This window comes from Osmerus mordax, chromosome 1 (genome assembly GCF_038355195.1).
Source record: "Osmerus mordax isolate fOsmMor3 chromosome 1, fOsmMor3.pri, whole genome shotgun sequence".
Taxonomy (NCBI): Eukaryota; Metazoa; Chordata; class Actinopteri; order Osmeriformes; family Osmeridae; genus Osmerus; species Osmerus mordax.
The window spans coordinates 15,381,590-15,401,856 of record NC_090050.1 but is presented as its reverse complement, the minus strand read 5'-3'; the positions used below and the strand labels follow the sequence as shown (position 1 = coordinate 15,401,856).

The 20,267-nt window shown below is 41.7% G+C and overlaps 2 protein-coding genes across 6 annotated transcripts in view; one reads left to right on the top strand and one right to left on the bottom strand.

Annotated features, from left to right (window-relative positions):
* The window catches only part of LOC136944341 (band 4.1-like protein 3), a 42,989-nt gene extending 39,241 nt beyond the window's left edge, over positions 1-3,748 (top strand). For all 5 annotated transcript variants that reach the window (XM_067238191.1, XM_067238353.1, XM_067238273.1 and 2 more), the window contains 7 exons: positions 80-208; positions 793-870; positions 1,768-1,827; positions 2,293-2,388; positions 2,546-2,626; positions 2,777-2,893; positions 3,026-3,748. In XM_067238191.1, the coding sequence (XP_067094292.1) occupies positions 80-208; positions 793-870; positions 1,768-1,827; positions 2,293-2,388; positions 2,546-2,626; positions 2,777-2,893; positions 3,026-3,031 (567 nt within the window). In that variant the 3' untranslated portion in view covers positions 3,032-3,748. The remainder of the gene's footprint in view (positions 1-79; positions 209-792; positions 871-1,767; positions 1,828-2,292; positions 2,389-2,545; positions 2,627-2,776; positions 2,894-3,025) is intronic.
* A 3,959-nt stretch (positions 3,749-7,707) lies between these two features.
* cntn4 (contactin 4) overlaps positions 7,708-20,267 on the bottom strand; it is a 64,007-nt gene continuing 51,447 nt past the window's right edge. Inside the window, exons 12-23 of the mRNA XM_067238289.1 lie at positions 19,929-20,056; positions 14,271-14,446; positions 13,042-13,159; positions 12,272-12,430; positions 11,510-11,659; positions 11,227-11,297; positions 10,204-10,438; positions 9,831-9,946; positions 8,690-8,876; positions 8,492-8,604; positions 8,226-8,394; positions 7,708-7,827 (exon numbers count right to left, since the gene is read on the bottom strand). Of these exons, the coding sequence (XP_067094390.1) occupies positions 7,736-7,827; positions 8,226-8,394; positions 8,492-8,604; positions 8,690-8,876; positions 9,831-9,946; positions 10,204-10,438; positions 11,227-11,297; positions 11,510-11,659; positions 12,272-12,430; positions 13,042-13,159; positions 14,271-14,446; positions 19,929-20,056 (1,714 nt within the window). The 3' untranslated portion in view covers positions 7,708-7,735. The remainder of the gene's footprint in view (positions 7,828-8,225; positions 8,395-8,491; positions 8,605-8,689; positions 8,877-9,830; positions 9,947-10,203; positions 10,439-11,226; positions 11,298-11,509; positions 11,660-12,271; positions 12,431-13,041; positions 13,160-14,270; positions 14,447-19,928; positions 20,057-20,267) is intronic.

Here is a 20,267-nt window from a genome sequence, read left to right as displayed (position 1 = left end):
TGCTCCGCAATATGATAATGCTAATAAGATGATCTTATTATAATGTCTTTAACGTTATCATATATGTTTTCCGTGACAGCCCCCCGTGGCCAGGAAGGACGCTAGTGCTGTGAATGCTGCCCACATGCTGAGGAAGGCTGACTCCAGGACTGAGACACACACTAATGGCTCTGAACCCACCAGCCACAGCATGGATGGCTCTCGTCAGGTAGGTCTGCACCCCCAATCTGCCTCCACACACTGACACTGTTACACTCATACCACTGACCCTTGCAATTATAAAAATGGTCTGAAGTGGGAAGATCATATGTGAATAGCTTGTACGGCAGAGGACAAATGATCCATATTTTTTGTAAACAACATAGAAATCGCCATTTTGTAAAAGTAGAATGTGTGGATTACTCTATGCTTTTCATTGCTTGTGATTGTATGTAGTCGCATAATTTCTGGACTTGAAGCATTATCAGGCATAATTGTATCGTTATGAGGCGATTAAAGTATTGACATGAAATTAATGAGAATGATGAAAGTAAGCAGGAGTTCCATTCATCTCCAGAGTCAGAGCATGGAACTGACGCTGCCCCACAGGTGCCTGATTAAAATGTAATTACTGCCTCTCCCTCATGCCATTCATCTGTTGATGAAGATGAGCTGTGGCAGTAGTCTTGAGAGGATGCCTTTGAAGTGCGAACACCTCACTCAAGTCCCTGTAGATGAGAGCAGTTTTGTGGCTGTGCTTGTCATGTGGAATACCATAAGCCACAGTATATGTGTGTGTGTGTGTGTCTGCAGCAAATGGAGGATGACATCACCTGTTTGGAAACAAAAGCCTCCTTCACTGACGTTGCTGAGCCACTAGAGGGTGATGTGGTACGTGATTCTTGACAATAGTAGAAGGGCATTGCTTTTACTGTAATGGCAGGATTTGCATGTGTCATAAATCTGCTTTTGGAAAATAGCATATGCTGTTTTGAATGAGAGCATGCATTCTCGCTAATGCTTTGACACTCCCTCATCATGTTTAGGCTGCACCAAATGTCATGGGTGCCTTCATCAGAGAAAAGATTCATGTGAAACATTCAATAAATGTTTGATCTCATGGTCTTTTTTGCATAAACCTTAATAAAACTTTGACCATAACAAAGGCAACCCTGAGTTTGTGTTACAAATATTGTCATTAACTAAATCATTTGCTTGTGTTTTTGCACCACACTCATAGCTCCTGACATTGTATCACAACAGCAGTAGAAATGGCTAGAACGATCTATGTTAGGATGATGCAATATTGGTGCATCATTCGGTTATATTACAGTAATGTATCACTGCTGGTCTACTTATTGACCAACTGCTGGCTCCATATGGTCACATGCGCTGATGCCTCATCAAATCACTGCTGCTTTGCATGATACAATCTACTGTTCTCCTCTATAAGACTTCTAGCTCTGTTTGACCTATCCTCTGCTTTTCTCTCCTCTTTCTCCCTCCTCCTCTCCCTCCCTCCCTCCCTCCCTCCCTCCCTCCCTCCCTCCCTCCCTCCCTCCCTCCCTCCCTCCCTCCCTCCCTCCCTCCCTCCCTCCCTCCCTCCCTCCCTCCCTCCCTCCCTCCCTCCCTCCCTCCCTCCCTCCCTCCCTCCCTCCTCTCCCTCCCTCCCTCCCTCCCTCCTCTCCCTCCCTCCCTCCCTCCCTCCCTCCCTCCCTCCCTCCCTCCCTCCCTCCCTCCCTCCCTCCCTCCCTCCCTCCCTCCCTCCCTCCCTCTCTCTCTTTCTAGAACCAGGCAATGTTAGGCAGAAAGGAGACAACTGCTGCCAGCAAAGAGAATGGATCCCCTGTAAGTGGTTACAATTAAATGTATTTGTATGCAAAGTTTTGTGTGTAGAATAGGTACATTACAATTTCTTGATTTCAGCGTACATTATGTGTCCTTTCACTAGACTATGCTAGTTGCAGCACCGCATCTGTCTGCAAGGGTTAAATAATACTGTTATTGCAGACTTGTAGCCCAAAGTAGAGTTGCACATGCTGTTGATTTATTGTCTCTGACAAGGTAATAATGGTTACCTTAAAACAAAGCCCCTGGCTGCGGAACTGAAGTAGCATGTGAAGCATATGTGTTTGGTGGCCAACACTAGTCACACAACAGCCAGACGCACAAACTGTGTATTGGTTGTGTGATAGCACGTTTTTGTGTGTGTCTGTGAACAGTTTGTGTGTCTTTGCCGTTGGGGCTGAAATAGCAGTTATTCTAGGGGGCTGTTGCTGGGTTAATAGTATGTGTCTGCTGGCTGTGCTGCAGGTGAAAGCAGCTCCCCTGGGGAGAGAATCTTTAGTGTCCCCGCTGACTGTCACTGCTGAAAATGTCACCTCAGCGACCACCACTCAAGTTACCAAGGTAACCTTTCTTTTGTCCCCGGCACCGCTTAAAGTGGTGGTGAAGGGAGGGAGAGAGCCTCTGGCTGGACCATGTCTTGCGCATCTCGCTGTAATCAGTGTCAGAGCTCTGCTTGTTTCTGTGGTCTCTTCAGCTCGGTGTGTTTCTTTTGTATCAGACAGTGAAAGGGGGCTACTCAGAGACCAGGATTGAGAAACGGATCATCATCACCGGAGACGATGATGTGGACCAACATCAGGTGAGCAGTCCAAAATCACAAGATAGTGTACACTTGTCCAGTAGGTATACTAGATTTTTGGGTAGTAGAGGTAGTACTTCTAGTTAGAAGCTATTGTTATTGCATGACATGTACCAATAGTGTGTGTGGCTGTGTGCGTCATTTCTCCAGGCCCTTGCCATGGCCATACAGGAAGCCAAGCAGCAGCACCCTGACATGCTGGTGACAAAAGCAGTGGTTGTCAGGGAAACAGAATCGCCAACTGAGGAGAAACACAGAAAATCTGAGGTAGGTGCCCTCGATTTTGTATGTACTGCAAGTTTTTACAAGTCTGTATGATAAGTCTTTTTATGGACAATGCCATGATCAGCCATGTGTCATGCTGAGTCAGGCTGAAGGGAATATTGCTTTCTGTTTCAGTCCTGATTGCTCCTGGTGGCTCCTGGGACTGGGGACAGGAGTTGGGCCTTGTCGTCAGTAGCCTGACCCACCCTACAGTACTGTAAGCCACCACTGCAAGAGGACTACCTGCCCTACAGTGTATACAACACAACAGGCCGTGCTACAACACAACACACCTCCTCTTTCCGTCCCTTTAGCCAAAACCGACTGTGATTTTGCCTCCAACCCAACATGGCCTCCCCAATCCCCCCAGACCTAACTCTCCTCCTCTGGAACATGCCCCTTCTGGGATTCATATCCAGGTTTGTTCTAGTGTTGAGAACAGAGGTTTAGGCTGCAGTGTTTATAGCACCAAAAACTTGTACATGACAAAGATATTGCTATTGTTTGCATTCTCACAAGTGGGAGGTCTGTCTTACTTTGATTGACATGGTGGTTCATGGTAGTTCAAATATTATTTGGCCCTTAATTTGTACAGATTTATTGCATCCATTAGAATACAACTGGCCATGCCATGATGTTACCCACCCTGAGTTAAAGCGAATTGACTCCACCCCCCCAGCAAACATTGATTTACGGTACTTGTAACCACTGATCATAAATGTTACAGTAAGTCAATACCCCCCCACTTACATATTGCTCTCACATATGGTTACCATGGAGATGCTATATGCTGACAACATGCATTTAGCATGAAAGAGGGGGTTCAGTTGATGAGAGGGGTGGGGGGAGGGGATAGGCAGGATGCATTATGGGGCCAGTGGTGATGGCCAGCCTTTAACGCTTGTTGTTACAAAAGTGACACATATATTCAACAGCTCTCTTATTAGCTTTTTACATTTTTAATAACAATAGAAGATCAAATTTATGCCCTGTGTTTGCTTGTTTATGAAATTAATTAGATTATCATAATCACGTGCATGATTCAAAATAGTGTTGGGAATGAGAAATACAACATGGAAGGTGTCTAATGTCAATAGGAAGAGCCCAGATGACTTAACATTGACACACATATACCTGAAAGACCATGTGGATTACTGGTGATGTGCATGCCAGCCGATGCTGATGAAACTGAAGGACATTAGGACAACTCAACACAAGTGGACTAAATCAGCACGGACGAGGGGCTTGGCTTACAGGGTGTACCTAGTAGTTTACAGTCTCCCCCTGAAACAAACTGAATTACCTCTGTTGTTCTTACCCCATACCACCCTTGCAGTCAATCTTCCATTCTGTTTGTCACAAAATGCTGGTCATGTAGTCCATTCACGGTTATGACTTTTAAAGCCAATGAGTGGTTTCATATAATGTTTTATCTAAGAAAATAAAATGTATGTTTTTTATTTTTTATTACTTGAGTTGTTTTTAAGTTATGGTGTAGGAGTTTAACATTTGTATTTATAAGAGTGGTGAATGTGAGTGTGGTTTTTTTCCTTTCTAAAAAAGTGTATCCTCTTTTGTCCCTGACAAAGCCTGGATTTATATGGTGATATGTTGAAGCCCCAAGCCCATCTATATGAAAAGACAAGAAGCTGAACTGTAGAACTGTTACAACTGGGATTCTCTTTCTGGTCCAGGTTCCCATTGTTGAGGTGGCAGCCTCTATCTGGCCACTTGTATAGAGGGTTGCTTATGCCCTTTAAATCACATCTATTATACTTAGCTTTCTGTACATCAGCCAGTTTGAGACATTGCACAAACAGTGATGTGAAAGGTACATTTTTAATAACACTATGCATCTAACTAACTAATGGAAAGGTCTCGTAGGGATCCTGATTCACATTTGCAGTGTTGCTTTCATAGTCGTCTTGTGCTACTCTTAATCAAAGCGGTATATCCCACTGCTTGTGAGACTTGCAATAACTGTCTCCTGTAGCCACCTTGCTAATCTATTATTCGTCTACTAAGAGGAGAAAACTGTGAACTGTCATGCAGTATTACCAAATCATACCTGATGGAGTTAGTTATGAGTGGAGCTCCACTACAGTGTGTCCATGGCTTTGTCACCCTGCCTGTTTAAATGAGTCTACTCACTTTTTCTTGTTGTGACTGTGTGGAAGCTTTGGACTCGTCTTACCTGCTGTTAACTTAAATCTCTGTGAATTCTCTCTGTTAAGTCTCCTTAGCAATGAATTTGTATATTTTACTCTATTTTATTTGATCTTATTCTATTTTATCTGGTCAAATGACACTGGATTGTTGTGAAGGCAATTGCTTACAGTGATAGCAGCAGTTATTTTAGAGAGTTCTCTGTTTTTGGTCTATTCTCTCTGAACAAGATGGTTTACTTGCTATAAGCAGTGGGAACAAAGTTGCTATGTATAGCTGATGTGGTGGGTTGAAGGGTGGATTGCATATTATTTATAAACATTTTCTATATAATTTCTTATGTTTGTGGATAAATTACAGTATATTATTAATGGGACTTGGCTGGGTGCATTTTATAACAAACACGTTAGAAAGTGAAGCAGTGCAATATTGTTGTCATACTGATAATGGGTGTAATACTGTTTTAGGAATTGCCACATACTGGACTACTTACTGTAAAACTGTACAAGAGGCTCTTAGGTCTTTGGTTTCTTCTGAGGTGACCTTTACCCCTGAGGCCTAAGGAAGATACAGAATTAAAAGTCCTGGTCAAGCACTGGGCACTTTGACTTCAAGTGTTTCACTTGAAACCACTCTTCCAATAGCTTCCACCTTACAACTCACCACGGCCTTTTGCTCTAAATTCCCCTAGTGCTTGGTGGTGTGTGTTTGCTGTATTTGCATTCAGTCTAAATGGAAAACATACATGCATAAATAAATGTCTCAGTGCACTTCAACCTGTCTCCAAATGACTGAGAATGATCTGTATTGTGTTGGCAAGACACCAGAGTGCTCACACCACAACACTCATGCTACAATGTTATGTTATTATTTAAGACTATATTGCAACATCGACATAAGTGTATTTCACACCTTCAAAATATGAGAAGTCAATATTACATTTAGTAAAAAAACAACACTAAATTGTGACTGTGGCAAAATGAGCTACAATTCAGTTACTTGCATTGCCATCAAGTGGTCTTTTAAAGCATTGCAAGTGGAAAAACTTGACCTCTAGCACAACCAAGTGGATCAACAATAAATTGCACCGTTATAAAACACCATAAATACTGGGTATATGCAAGTAGACAATTTCTTATATAAATCAATAAACTTTATTAACACAGTATATAAACAACCAACAACAGCAAAAAACAAAACAAATAAGGGGCATCATGTGGAGTATATGGACGGAAGGACCAGTAAATCTCAGAGGGAACAGGAAAACACCTGTTTTTGACAGAATAACAGACATGAATGTAGACATACTGGATCTGATAGACAGACCTGTTTTCTCTTGCAGGTTGACAAGCCATTCGGTCACTTTGCAAATGGACAGTAAAGGAGGTGAAATAGTCATGCTGAGCAACAATTATTTACTGTATGAAATATTTGAGTTTTCACATAAAAACCAAGTAGTTCGGCTCTTTAGAAAGGTTCTCTTTTGATATAAATGATTTTGAGTGTACAAAAACGTATCACACATTTTGATGCATGATTCTAAGTCAGAACCAATAGTCTACACATCCCTTTTACTACGAACTACCTGCACTTCACTGGATTACAAGCTACATATGGGCTGTAGCGATCGCACACGGCGCTGAAGACTATGGGAAAGGAAAATATCAGCAGCATTTACCTTTTGTAAGAATGCACACCCAAAACAATGTCTCAGGCGTCACATGTTACTTCTCAACCATGCTTGACAGCAAAAAGCTGTGGAAACACACATCCTTATATGGAATGAGCATAGCATTAAACAAGCTTATCTGCACCCAACACCCTGTCTATTAATGCGGTGAGCACACATACAGCAGCTGCTCACATGTCTCTAATGTTCTTTTTTCTCAATATACAGTTTAAGGCTCTTTAAGGACCTGAGGATTTTGAACATATGATGAGGCACACACAAGGCAAAGAATAGCTCTAGAGTAGACACAGGGCTTGCTGAAAGGATGATGGGGAGTGAGAGGGGATACGACAGACGTGGGGGTCCAGTCACCAGTTCAAAACAGTGGCCAAGGCAGAGGGACCAGTGGGAGATCAACTCCAAACCCAATAAGGACCATATAACCTCCTTGTTGAGTGCTGCTTTTCTTTAAACATGGACCTGCTTGTGTTTTAAATCTCACTGATGTCACACAAATAGCTTCAGTGCAATGTTTTATGAAGTTTGTTATGAGCAACAGATAATTCAGACTTTCTTTTCCACAGATCCAAAACAACCAGCTGCAATTTACTTCTGATGATTCACCTCTTCTGATGTTTCAGTGTCAAAAGAACCTCAATATTTTCGCCATGCAATTTACACCTTTTACACCTGTGCCCTTTAGAAAAAGCCCAAACCAATTACACTTGGCTCAACAAAAATCTATAAAAGCCAGACATACAAAAGATGCATATAAGACATTTTTTCAATGAAAGCTGCTTTGGTAACAACAGAGTCAAGACATTGGTCGATTTCCTGTTCTTGCCAGGGTGCTGAAGCGGGCTATTCCCTCTCATTTCAATAACATGTTTTTCAGCCTTGTCTGCCTGCCTTGAGAACTAAATGAATGGAGCTAGTTACACCAGACTGAGCTGTATTTCTCCTGCTGCGTCGACTCCACATCAGAGGCAATGTTTGCTGGGAGCACTTTGTCATAACGATGTCCGTGCTGTGAAAGACAGTGCTATTGTACTGAGGGCAGATAGAGTAGAAACCTTGGATGCCGAGCCAATTGCATTGGGACCTGAAAAATATAAAAATGAATGAGTCTAGATACTCTGTGTCATTTCATTCCTTTAAGCTGGTGCAACTGCATGCTTTGCTAATCAAAGCTTAAGCATATATTTCTGAATACATCAGCTATTACAGAGGCTTCAAGTGATACTGTGAAAACCCCCAATATACCCAATTCACACTGCCATTTTTATAGAGTTTACCCTTGTAAAGGGTTATTTTAAATAAGTAATATACACATGCTGTAACTGACTAGAAATATTATACAAACCTTCAACAAATACAGTTATTCTTGCTCTTTCCAATCTTACTCTTTAGGAAACGTTAATAGGCATAAAAGCTTTCTCTGTGGCCAATGACAAAGATTGGATTCTTCTATTCTCTCTGAGGGTATAGTTCACTACTGACCTGGTATTCTGGGAATGGTTATCTGCCTGCTACTGCTCCCCTCTCCTCCCTCTCCAAATGGTTTAATCTGGATGATGTACTCCTCATCAATGGGCAGAGAGAGCTCTACTGAAGTGGTGTTGGTTTCCATGACACGAGGCCGGCTGTGTCTATTCCGCTTGTAGAGCACCTGAGCAACACGGACGGAACACACAGGTCAGAGATCACACAGGGGAGACCATCACAACAAGCACTATTTCTGGCTAATCTTTGCAGGGCTCTCTAACCTTGTACCCGGTGACCTCAGACTCGTTCTCAAGGGCTTTGACTTGCTCCCAGTTCAGAATTATCTTGGAATTCGATGTGTTCCACATTACTTTTACCGGCGGCTGGCTGGGGGCTGGGAAACAGAAATACACGACCATCAGAATCAAAAGGTTAGAACGTAATAGCTCACCCTGGCCATAATCAGATTCCATGCTTACGTGGTTTCTTGGTGGTGACATTGACAGTGGTGCTAGGAGGCCCCGCCCCAGCAGTGTTGTACGCCCTCACTGTGACGTAATACACACTGCTTCCTTTTACCCCACGAATAATGGCCGATGTCTGGTTCCCCACTGTCCTCTGCACACTAGCTGTCTCTTCCTTCTCTTGAGTCTCCCAGTATCTCAACTAAGACAAAGGGAAACAGAACCACCACAAAGATTAATGCTGGACAGGACATTGCACAGTCCATTTTCTTATACAGTACACACTCTCAATGGACTGTAAACTGTAACTGCAGGGAGTTCACTTGCACCGTAAATTGGTATAAAATAGGCTTTACTTCCAGATGCTGTCGCCTCGTGTATCCTCAGCTTATCACGGCTAAAACTACTTTGGTTCTGGTTACTTAGCCCTAGAAGTAAGCAGACTTTAACTTGCATGGTCAAAGCCAAATCAGTATGTGCTACATTTCCCAGCTGTCAGGTTGTCTGAGAACAGACTTTCATTGTCACCCCTATGTCCGGTCTGAAAAAGCCTCCTTGCTTGACAGCACAAATATAATTTCTGTTTCCTCACAGGAAATATTTGCTCAGGCATGGTTCTACTGTTTACACTTTGAATGGTCAACAAATCATAATTCTATCACTTTAGGCATTCTGTGGATGAAAATTAGATCTTTGTTCTTAATATTGAATTTAAATGACCACAGAATTAAAACGACAATGAATCAACCAAGCACACCAACTTTGAGAACTGGATGATGGCCTACATTATGCACTATTTTCTCCAAAAGAATTCATAAGCAGATCAATCAGAATAGTCACAGTAACAGTTAGCACTTAAACTAAACACAGAGACGTGACCATGCTACATCTGCATTATTATAATTATATGCAGAAAGCTATTACAGTAGATGTTTTATGCTTATGGCGCAAGGGTTGGCAACAGCCATAAAAGTATACAAAATTTATGTATGTTTATAATTGCATATGCACACACATCCACACACTACACACACACACACACACACACACACACACACACACACACACACACACACACACACACACACACACACACACACACACACACACACATACTCAAATAGATGAAAAAAAAAAAAAATAGTTCTTTGCTTACTTCATAACCGAGAACTCTTCTCTTGCTGGTGTTCCAGGGCAGGGCTTTCCATGAAACCTCAATCTCTGAGGCGGACAAGCTCCTGGCACGGATTCTGGTAGGTGCTCGGCCAGGTTCTAGAGTGAAAGTCAAAAGACTTATAGGGACTTAAAAATAAAAGACTGCTTTGATGACCCTTAAAGTGAGTCCATCTCTTTCATGAAAGCTTCAGAGGAAGAGCCATCTGCAGATGCAGATAGGAGTGCACAGGCTGGAGAGTTTCTGTGACAGCCACTCTGCAGCGACAACTCTCCAGTAGTATTCTACAGTATAGAGTGCTGGAGACTGACATGACAGTGCTACAATATGACTGCCGTGACATCGTTTGACCCACCTTCCTCTGCAGAATAGATAGTTGTGACGGGTCCAAATGGGCCTTCCCCTTCATTGTTGTAAACTCCAACCTTCACCTGGAAGGGGGAGTAGGGCTGGATGCTCTCGTTTTTGAAGACATATTTGGATGCTTCTGGAGAGGGCACTGCAGCTTGCATCCAGCCAGGGGCCCCATATGGTCTGAAGGCCACCACATAGCCAAACCCTCCCCCATTCTGCTGCTCTTCAGGAACAGGCTGTAGGGAACAAACACACACACACGCAAACACACACAATGGGTGTGCGTGAATGCACACACTCATCAATAATACAACTCCCACAGCATGATACCTCTATTCAGCTATTGTTAAGGCTAAAAGTACATCATACATCACATATTTATTGTGACTTTTATTCTATAAACCAACGGTCCCTGAAGATAAATGGCCCAGAAAGGGGTTTTTAAAACCAGGGAAAGTGGCGCAGGGTCATTGCTCGTAAATGGGAGACATTTTAAACAAACAGCATTTGTAGCGTCTTTATGTAATCAGCAATAAAAACCATACTGACATTGTAGTTATCTGCTGGCACATCAAACAGAACATAGTCTGAGGTAACTTCAGAGTCAAGGCTAAATGAACACTTTGTTGAGCAGAAGTTACTTTTTAACTGAACCCTTCAATTAGAACACCAACATGTACTCAGCAAAACTTTCACAACAGTCAATAATTTCAAGCACACAGAGAAAATATTCTGATAAAATAGGCTTTACAGAAGAAAAGAATATGGGGAAAAGACCATCTTTGAAAAGTTGCTTGTGACTTTGGAAGAACCATTCTGTTTAATTATCTTATTAAAACCTCAAAGGCATTTTTCTTTCCCCAGGGTGACAGCAGCAGTTATTGCCTCTCTGTTCTTAAAAATGAAATGCCATACATTAAGCCAGTCTGCTGTTATTAATGAAACTAGGGCCCAGATCCCTCTGAGAATAATAGCGTCTAGCTTCTGCGGCTGAGGGACTATTGTACTGTAACGGCTTGCTTACCTCCCAAGTGATGACTAATTCAGAGCGGCTGCCACCACCTCCGCTCACATTGGCTGGTGTGACCTTCGGAGCTGGGGAAGGAGAGGATCACCTTAATCATGCTGAACTCCACAGCTCCATCACAACTGACAATACACATTCGACAGAAAGGACATTCAAAACAAATTCAATACCAGTTCCATCTTGGCTTTATATTATTATGACAAATACTATTGATTAGCAAATCGTACCAATCAAGCATTGATGGGGAGATACATGGGGTGAGGTGCTCATGAATACGTACAGGTCTCTTTAGTCCTTGCTTGTTTGGATGACTTGCTAGGCTCTCCGGTCCCAACGGCGTTGCTTGCCAGGACTCTAAACTCATATTCCACCCAGGGGTTCAGGTCTATTACTGTAGCTGTCAGGCGTCGGCCCCCCACCACCTCAGGAACTGGCAGAAAACACACACAGCAAGCCCCCCACCACTCAGTATGAGCCCACAGTATTCAGCAGAGTGTCCTCCAGGCTGACAGTCCAGGTGAGCCCCCTCCACAGGTACACAGGACTAATCACTCACTAGGACACAGTGTACTCAAACACCAAAGACAAAACACACACCTCAAGGGTGGGCCACAGAGTCCAGAGTAGGTTATGTGTGATGACATAAGTTCTGATAGAGAGATATGCTAATAGTACAAAAGGAATAACACAGCAATTTTAAATAAAACGGCATGTAACTTTAATGTATAAAAGAATTTGAGACACTATTGATGACCACACATTGCCCTATTACAGACAAGTTACTGAAAAATCACCCTTTCAGCTGTATCAAAAGATCTTTTCTATGCTATCAAATGACAGACGTCCCTTTACAGCCTATAAGTGGGCCTATAATTTTAAAAATCCCACGTCGGCCAATGGTCACGGAACAATTGAGTGCCATTTGGCGTTGCGGCAAAATCACATATCCAATATTCTCACTGGGGAAGAGAGTGGAACACTGTCCCCTCCTCCATGTGATTTGCTAAAGCCATGGCTGGTTGGACAGAGAGCTGGAGCCTACCTGTGGTGACAGCCTGCCAGCCCAAGGAGAATGGTGTCCTGGCCTGGATGGTGTAGCTGGTAATTGGACTGTGATTATCTGGGCCGGGCGTCCAGGAGAGGGTGGCTGTGGTATCAGTGATTTCTTCTACATGGATGCTGGTGGGGGGCCCTGGGGGCCCTGAAACATAGTACAGCCAAGTGAGGCGGAAGAGAAGGAGAGGGAGAGGAAGGAAGAGATGGGGATGAAGCGGGGGGAGATGACCAGAGAGAAGAGAAAGTTAGTGTTAAGGAGGAGGGTATTAAAAGCTGAGCAGTGGTGTCCTTATCAAGGTTTCCTTTCAGCGCTGCAGCTGCTGAGGGGATTTTTGTGTAAAACCTGGGGGAGCTATGTTATCTAATGAGATTAGACATTAATATTTTTATCTGTAAGGGAGACACTACTCATCCTTTCAAAAGATTTAAAAAAAGTGTGAGCTTGATCGAGGCTAAGTCCACTAAAATGACATTTGACACTTTTACAATTTTAGGTCGCATAGACTTGCATATATGTTATATCTCAAATATTATTTTACATGGTTGATGTAACCATGATGACCACTAAAACTATGCTGACCATGGCATTCAATGACCTTTACAAGACAGACAGTTGTTCACAAAATGAAAATGTCATGCCCATTAGATATAATCCCTAAAAAAATTATTGGTATTAAGGGATGAATAAATTCATTAACTTGCTAGTAGGTGGATGAAGCCTTGCCTCAATATTTAGACTGTGAGAGAAGTACATACCTCTGACAACCAGGTCTGCAGCGATGGAGATGCTGTCCACTTTGGTCTGCACTGCACATGTGTACTTTCCGGCATGTCCTAGTTGGATGTTTCGAACCATGATGTCTCCAGCTGAATGCTGCTATCAACACACACACATAGGTACACACACAGACACACATTCACACACACACGCACACATACAGTTATTTTTTGTAATACAAAAACAACATAAGAGCAGGAATGTGTTTCTTATCATTACTGTGAGTATTGTATCTGCAGCTCTGTCTTGCAAATGTAACAGAAATCCAACAGGTTCACTTAAAAATAACTACACTAACGTATTGATGTACTTTATATGTCCTGGTTTCAGACATGGAGTAGAGATGTTGCTGATTAAATAATCAAGCCATGCTTACTGTATATTTAAGATACCGGTAATGTGTTATTTCTTTCTGTCTGTAATTACAATCCCCCCTTCTACACTATGAGTTAATCAGCATAGTAATAAGTGCCTTCAAGAAAAGGGATACATTGGACTTAACAACAGCTTTGGCACAATTACTGTGAACTTTTTGGGGGGTTTATATGGAATATCTAGTAAATGCATGTCATTCTATTAGACTTTTATGCCTTAGTGATAATTATGGGATTTTAAATAAACAGCACTCTCATATTTTGAAGCACGATATTTTAAATCAAATATACACAGTAAATTAGCTGTTTTAGTTCAAACACATCACAGAATGTGAGTTTTCCAAAAGGACTCCTACTGTAACTCTGCTTAAGGAGAGGAAGTGTGCTATATGTAAATTTGAGTACAAAATAAATCCCTGGCAGCACTTTTCTGTCCATAAATATACAGCCTGTACTGCAGCTGTATCTATTATGACCTCACTTACACTAAAAGAAGAGAAGTACATTATTGATGTACCAATGTTTCACCAACATCACCTATTGACCTCTTCCAATGTAATTTCTGAAGAGGTTGAAAAATCAATGTCTCTTTAATGACATATTTTCAAGAGAGTGCAGTTACATAAATAAAATATAAGCAATCTTCAATACTCTGTAGTACATACGTGTTTCGTACTATTCATTATGCATTGCAGTCCCTCTGACAAGCATGGTGTAAAACCGTGGTAATACAGCACCATTTCTCAGACATGACACTTTGATTATAAATGGGGGGCTTGATAGCCCGGCAGGTTCCTGGAATGGTGAAAATATTCAGGAGCTTATGCACTTACACCGCCCACTTTTTCAAAATATCCGCCGTGGCTGCCAAAGTGGATCAGCTGCTCGTTGAAGAACCAGGTGAACTTGAGCTCCAGGGACGGGTCATGAGACACCTGACACGGCAAGACAATGCTCTCTCCCACGGTGACGTCCAGGGTGGAGGGGAGTGTTGTTATGATGGTGGGCTCTGGAAGACAAAATACATTAGTGATTGGCAATTACCTGATAAAACACAAAGTTCAACAGTTCAGTGGTATTCCCAATGCATTAGCAGGCTTTGCTAATGGCTTTGGGGGAGGGACCTTCCTGATGATTCCCACTGTTCCTATTATGATCTAAGCATCAGTCCTGCTAAGGAGAATGGGCCATGAACAATACCTGGACGAGAACTACTTTACTCCATTGTACAAGGGGATGGCTTCTTCCTTAGCTGTTCTCTGTGGAGACCCTATTTGGCTTTCCTTCCTATACCTAGAGAGATGCTCCATGTGTCACTGTCAACTAAATCTTCCGCCTGCAACTCCCAAATCTGCTGTTGAAACTCCTTTAACGAGCGTTGAAGAAAACAATCCACAGGAGTGTCTGCTCTTCCTCTTCTTAAGTCTCTGCTGCAGCATTACTTGTTGTTTCACCTGGGAATGAAGCCAGGTCCCTCGCCTCCTGCTCAGGGCGAGCAGCAGTGCAGGAAGAGGAAGGGAGGGAAAGATGAGAGACGAAAGAGAAGAAGAACACGAGCAGCTTTGTTTGGAGGCTGCGTGGTGCTCGTCCCCCTCTTGGGGGTGCTGCAAGTTCTCTGTTGAAATACCCACTCTGAGCACAGAGTAAATTACCCATGGCAAATGATCCCTGGACAGGCATGGATTCATGCAGAAAGTGCCGGCAGTGCAGTCTTCAACCAGAGTGAATTCGATACCTGCATTGTATGCCCCCAACTCAGAATGTGATTTATCTAGTCTGTTTTTGATATCAGAGGAGTGCTATCAGCTGGTAGATATTGGTGTATTCACAATGAAAAGCTGCCTTAAAGCTTTAGTCCGTTTTGCTAGGATGAATAGTGAGCTACAGTAGATAGAAACCATACATTATTATAAAAAGGCACATGCAGGAACTGTAGATGGCATAAACGTGTATGGATCTGGAAGTACCTTGGAAAAGGTGAGCGCAAAAGCCGTGTTTTCACCAGGTTGAGAGAGAGAGAAAAAATAACTATTCAATGTCCAGTTGTTAGGCAACTGGTTTCATAGAATGTATGAATTTCCATTCGGCTCAACCTTCATGGCTCCTTCAATGGAATTTTTAGCCTCTCACAATGAAGTATTCAAATTACATTTCTTAGCTGTGTTTGTTCTTAGATTCCAGTCTAGCAATAATATTCTTCATCATTTATTTTTTATCTTACATTCTGAGACTGACAAAAGGGACCTATTGGAAAAAGAACACAGGGAATAGAACTCTTATTATTGTACTCCATCATCTGTGACAGATCGTATGGATAACTAAGGCTGGTTACACAACCCCAAAAGAGCAAGTCAGCATAACTTGATTGATATCTATCATGTATAATGCCTTGTTTTGTACTGTCATTGTAAAAGAGAGAGGAGCCAGCCTCGCACTAAGCAGGGTCAATCATAGACAAGATAGAGAGCACATAACCGTGCTGACAGACTGCACGGCATAGCAGGCACTGCTGGGAGGTTGGGCAGGCCAGAAGTAGAATAACAAGAGAAATTGCATAGTAATCACGATAAAGGGAGAGGTCAGTGACGAGGCTGTTTGTTTGAATGAATGTGGATATTTTGCTTGCTCTCCGCGGAGAGAGCACTGACACGCCTCACTCTGCCAGCACTGCGGCTCATCCCGCAAACAGCAGCCATCATGAATAATGCTCGCACAGCCAGCCGAGGACGAAGACGCCCTGCCCACACCCACTGAGACTCCCTCCCAAGTTTAATGGCCCTAGGTGGGATGTGTAAACGTGTACTCTTCTCTGGTGTACATACTCTCTGGGCTTCTGCTCAAGGGTGGCTGTGTGCACTTGAATAATGCATATTGTATTGAGGAGTCTTAAGGTTCAGGAATTTCAAAGAGCTGAACATTTTAACCCTTACAGCTCAGATCCACAGACCGGGTTGTTGGCCACCAGGGTTTAGGGAAACACAAGCAAATAGGCTTCACTGGAAAGTCAAAAACAATGTCATTACAGTAACCTGTTGGAACAGGATGGTCCAACAGTCCATGCCGTTCTTCTGTACAGTGATTGTAGTCATAATTGTAAAGCATTGTAGTAGGAAATTCAAACCACTGTTGGGAAAAAAAATGATTGAAGATGATTGTCTCCAATCTTTGCTAAAATCTTTTAATAAAAAGTTACTGTCAAAATATACCAGTTACAAGATGGGTTTAGAGATAAACTCATTAAAACCCATTTATCAACTCAGAGCAAAACAAACTCCTTCAAAGGAAATCCACATATTCATCAAAGGACACAAATATATTTCAAGGTCAAACCTCAAAGGAATCTTTTTGAAAAACCTTGTGTACACATGCATACTTTTTCAAGCTGCTCTGTGCTCTATTATTCTCAATAAAATCTATCAGCCACCTGCTGCTCAAATCATTGACCAACCGATGTTTCATAGATTTGAATTCTCCCTAGGAAGATGAAAAGCAAATGCTGAAAAAACTGTGCTTTAGTGGTCAATATCTTCATTTCAGAACATTGGTATAAGGACACCACACAAATGGTTCAGACAAATTCTGTTGAACGGCCATGACAAATCACACCAGGGGTCCATAAAGGTAGTGACCAATGCCACCTTGCTGCATTGAGTTTCAGAGTTATGTTTGTCCCACTGAGGCCAGCCCTCATTTTAATGCATGTTTGTTTCAAAATATTTAAACGAACGCCAATACGAGATTTAATAGGACAGTTGACAGAAGGACTACTTCCAACAGAAAATGTAATGTTATAATTATATAGACAAAAATGTATACTGATATTTCTCAGACGGAGCGAGGCAAGATTTATTGCATCAAATGCTCTGACAAAGATGGAACTCAATATGGAGCCAATGGGAGGTTTGAGCCCATTGATCAGATGTAATAGTAGGAATTATGAAGCAATTCTAAATTGCTAAATTTCACCTCCACTGCAGGCTACTCAAGATCCAGAGAGTACATTTCTAATCAAGAGTGATTAATCTGTTAATATCCCCTCAGTGTTGGAATAATGGGGACATTAGCAGGACTCATCTGTTGTGACTGCTCCTCTACTGTTTGCTAGGTGGTTTATTCATGTCTAGGGTAACTGAATGCTTTGTGACAGGTATTTTTCAGTATTCATATCACCACAGTCAATTTAAATAAACTCCTGTCATCTTCCATAAGGGTGACTCTCGCCTCGGAAATTCCTCCAACTGAACAGGTTTCCAGCCCTCAATGAAATAGTGCATGTAAATTACCCCATCCCATTTTCAAAACACTATCGATTGTGACAGAGTAGCACAGGATCATATACAGAATAGTTGAAGAATGCAGTTTTCACATATTAGGATGGAACGGACACCATTCAGAGATAATGTCAAATAAAACCCCAATTCCTTTTCCCAAGAATAATGAAAGGATAACTGTGAGGCTATTAACAAGCAGTAGATACACAAGACCCATTTTCTTCAAATCTAGATTGGACATGTATGCGTGGGGCATCATACTAAACCTAGCATGTCATCTGCAGGCTTTCAATAACCATTGTTTGCAAACTGAGATGCTGGGGTATTGAAATGTATTGAAAAACTGTTGTGTAAAACTGTTCACAGAACACTGTGTGATGAATGGTCAAAGGAACCCGGTTAGGTACTCTACTCCATGCCTATAATATAACACTCATTGTGTCTGAAAGTCAAATACTGTTCTTCATTTCCAAGCGATTAACTGCTCATTTCCATTAATGCTATTCAGTTACACATTTCAATCTCTTTTCCTTAGTTTGAGCCACTCCCTGTGCTAGCAGAGGATGGCAATGAGAGTGAGGCATAGGCAGAAAACCATGGTTACTAAGGATGCACAGAAAGCTCTCTACTTTTCATTGACTGCTGACTTTCAGGCATCTATAATACATGGAATACATGATTCATTATTAATCAGGATACGGAAATGCAGTCAATGATGATTACAGAAAAGAGAACTGGCACGGACAAAACAATGGCCATACAAGCTAATGCGTCTAATATTATGTAGGCTACCATCATTTCAAAGCGTATTTCCTCTATTCAATCGTCAATTAATCAATATTGCTTTATTATTTCAAAAAGGCAAAAGCCGGTTGCCAAGGTAACAGCTTTGGAATAAAAAAATATGAAGATATTTCAAAAGGTATTTAGCAGAGTTGTTTGCTCTTTGTTTCAAAGAGCTTTAGAGATTGCTAACTTTGAGTGAAGTGAACTTAATGGATTGAACTTTTGAACAAACATGACAGCATACAACTCAACATCAGTTTGTCTTCTTGGCTATGTGAGACATTGCATTAAACTTTAAAGGGATAACAAAAACATATAGCATTTGTATTCCTCTGTTCTAAACTCTGTTTTGTTTGATCAATTGAGTCATCTTCCACTCTTTCCCAGTGTATTAAATCGTTCCATTTACTGTAGCATCTCTACTACATTTTTGTTTTCGACTTATAACAGTTATACTCCTTTTAATAATGGATACTAACTTTACAGTGTTTGCCACCTTGCTGACTAGACGTCAAGATGGTTTCAAGGTTTGAAGATACAGCGCTAGTGTACATGCAGTGAAACTGTAAGCATGGGGTGCACACAAATAATGCTCCCTTGTAAGCAAAAACCAATACAGTTTTCCAGGCTATAAAAAAAACTGACAACAAACTGTGGGACTGACATTTAGTAGGAGTACATTATTATCTCCAATAATTCATTGCTCTATAAAAATGAATTCCTAAGGCTCACAACAGTTATATACTATGCATTAATAGTACAGCAATAGCGTGCAAGAATACAGATGTGCCCATACCAAGTAAGAAAAACAACCTTTCCTTTTAACATAAATGAATACCCTGACCTCAGAGAAAAAGAGGCTGAGGAAAGTTCTTAGAACATGTCAGCAAATTCACCCGGGATGAGCCAAGGATGAGACTACCTTCCTTAACGGCAGAGGGAACAGAAAAACAGCTACATGCACAGAACAAAGCCACCCAATACACTGCACCTTACACCTGCTTTTCATTTATATTTAATGAAGTATAATAAGTCACAGCAACAGAGCAGAAATGTGATCCAGAGTCCCAAAGGGTGACTCCAACAGATGATCTAACATGCCTTGCTTTCTCATGCCTTTTACACAGCACTTACGTCTACTTATGTGGCCCAGTTGGATGAGTACAGAGAGCACAGGCTTCTCTCCAGTCTATAGACAGAGAGGCCATCAGGGCAGCTTCTCTCAGTGCTTAATGAGTGTTCAGGGCAATAGACACTGTCACTATTGTCCATGATTTATTACATGGGCAACACTGTATACTCCGTGGGTAGGGATTCAGTTTGGCATAATAATGATGAACATTCTTATAATTGAAAATTGAATATTGCATTTATGATCAATTTAATTAATCATATAAATCTAAGGCAATGTCTATATAAATGAAAAAGAATTACCTTTAACAATGATAGTCCCCGAACTGGTTGCCACTCCAAACTGATTTCTAGCGACACACGTGAAGAGGCCAGCATCCTGCTGGGTTGCATTCCATATTCGAAGGTTTCCATTTTTTAGAATTGTAACCCTGCAGATAGAAATGCAAACATTTTGTTTATTGGACCATTATAACATATCAATACCATATCAATCTACAATTGGAGCTAATACATAATCAATTGTAACCTTGTTCCATTGGCCTCAAAATCAGTTGTTATGTCTTTGCACAAGGTGATCCTTCGATGGCGCACCTTGCTACTGTCTAGAAACTATTTGGAAATCACATGAAGACATCATTC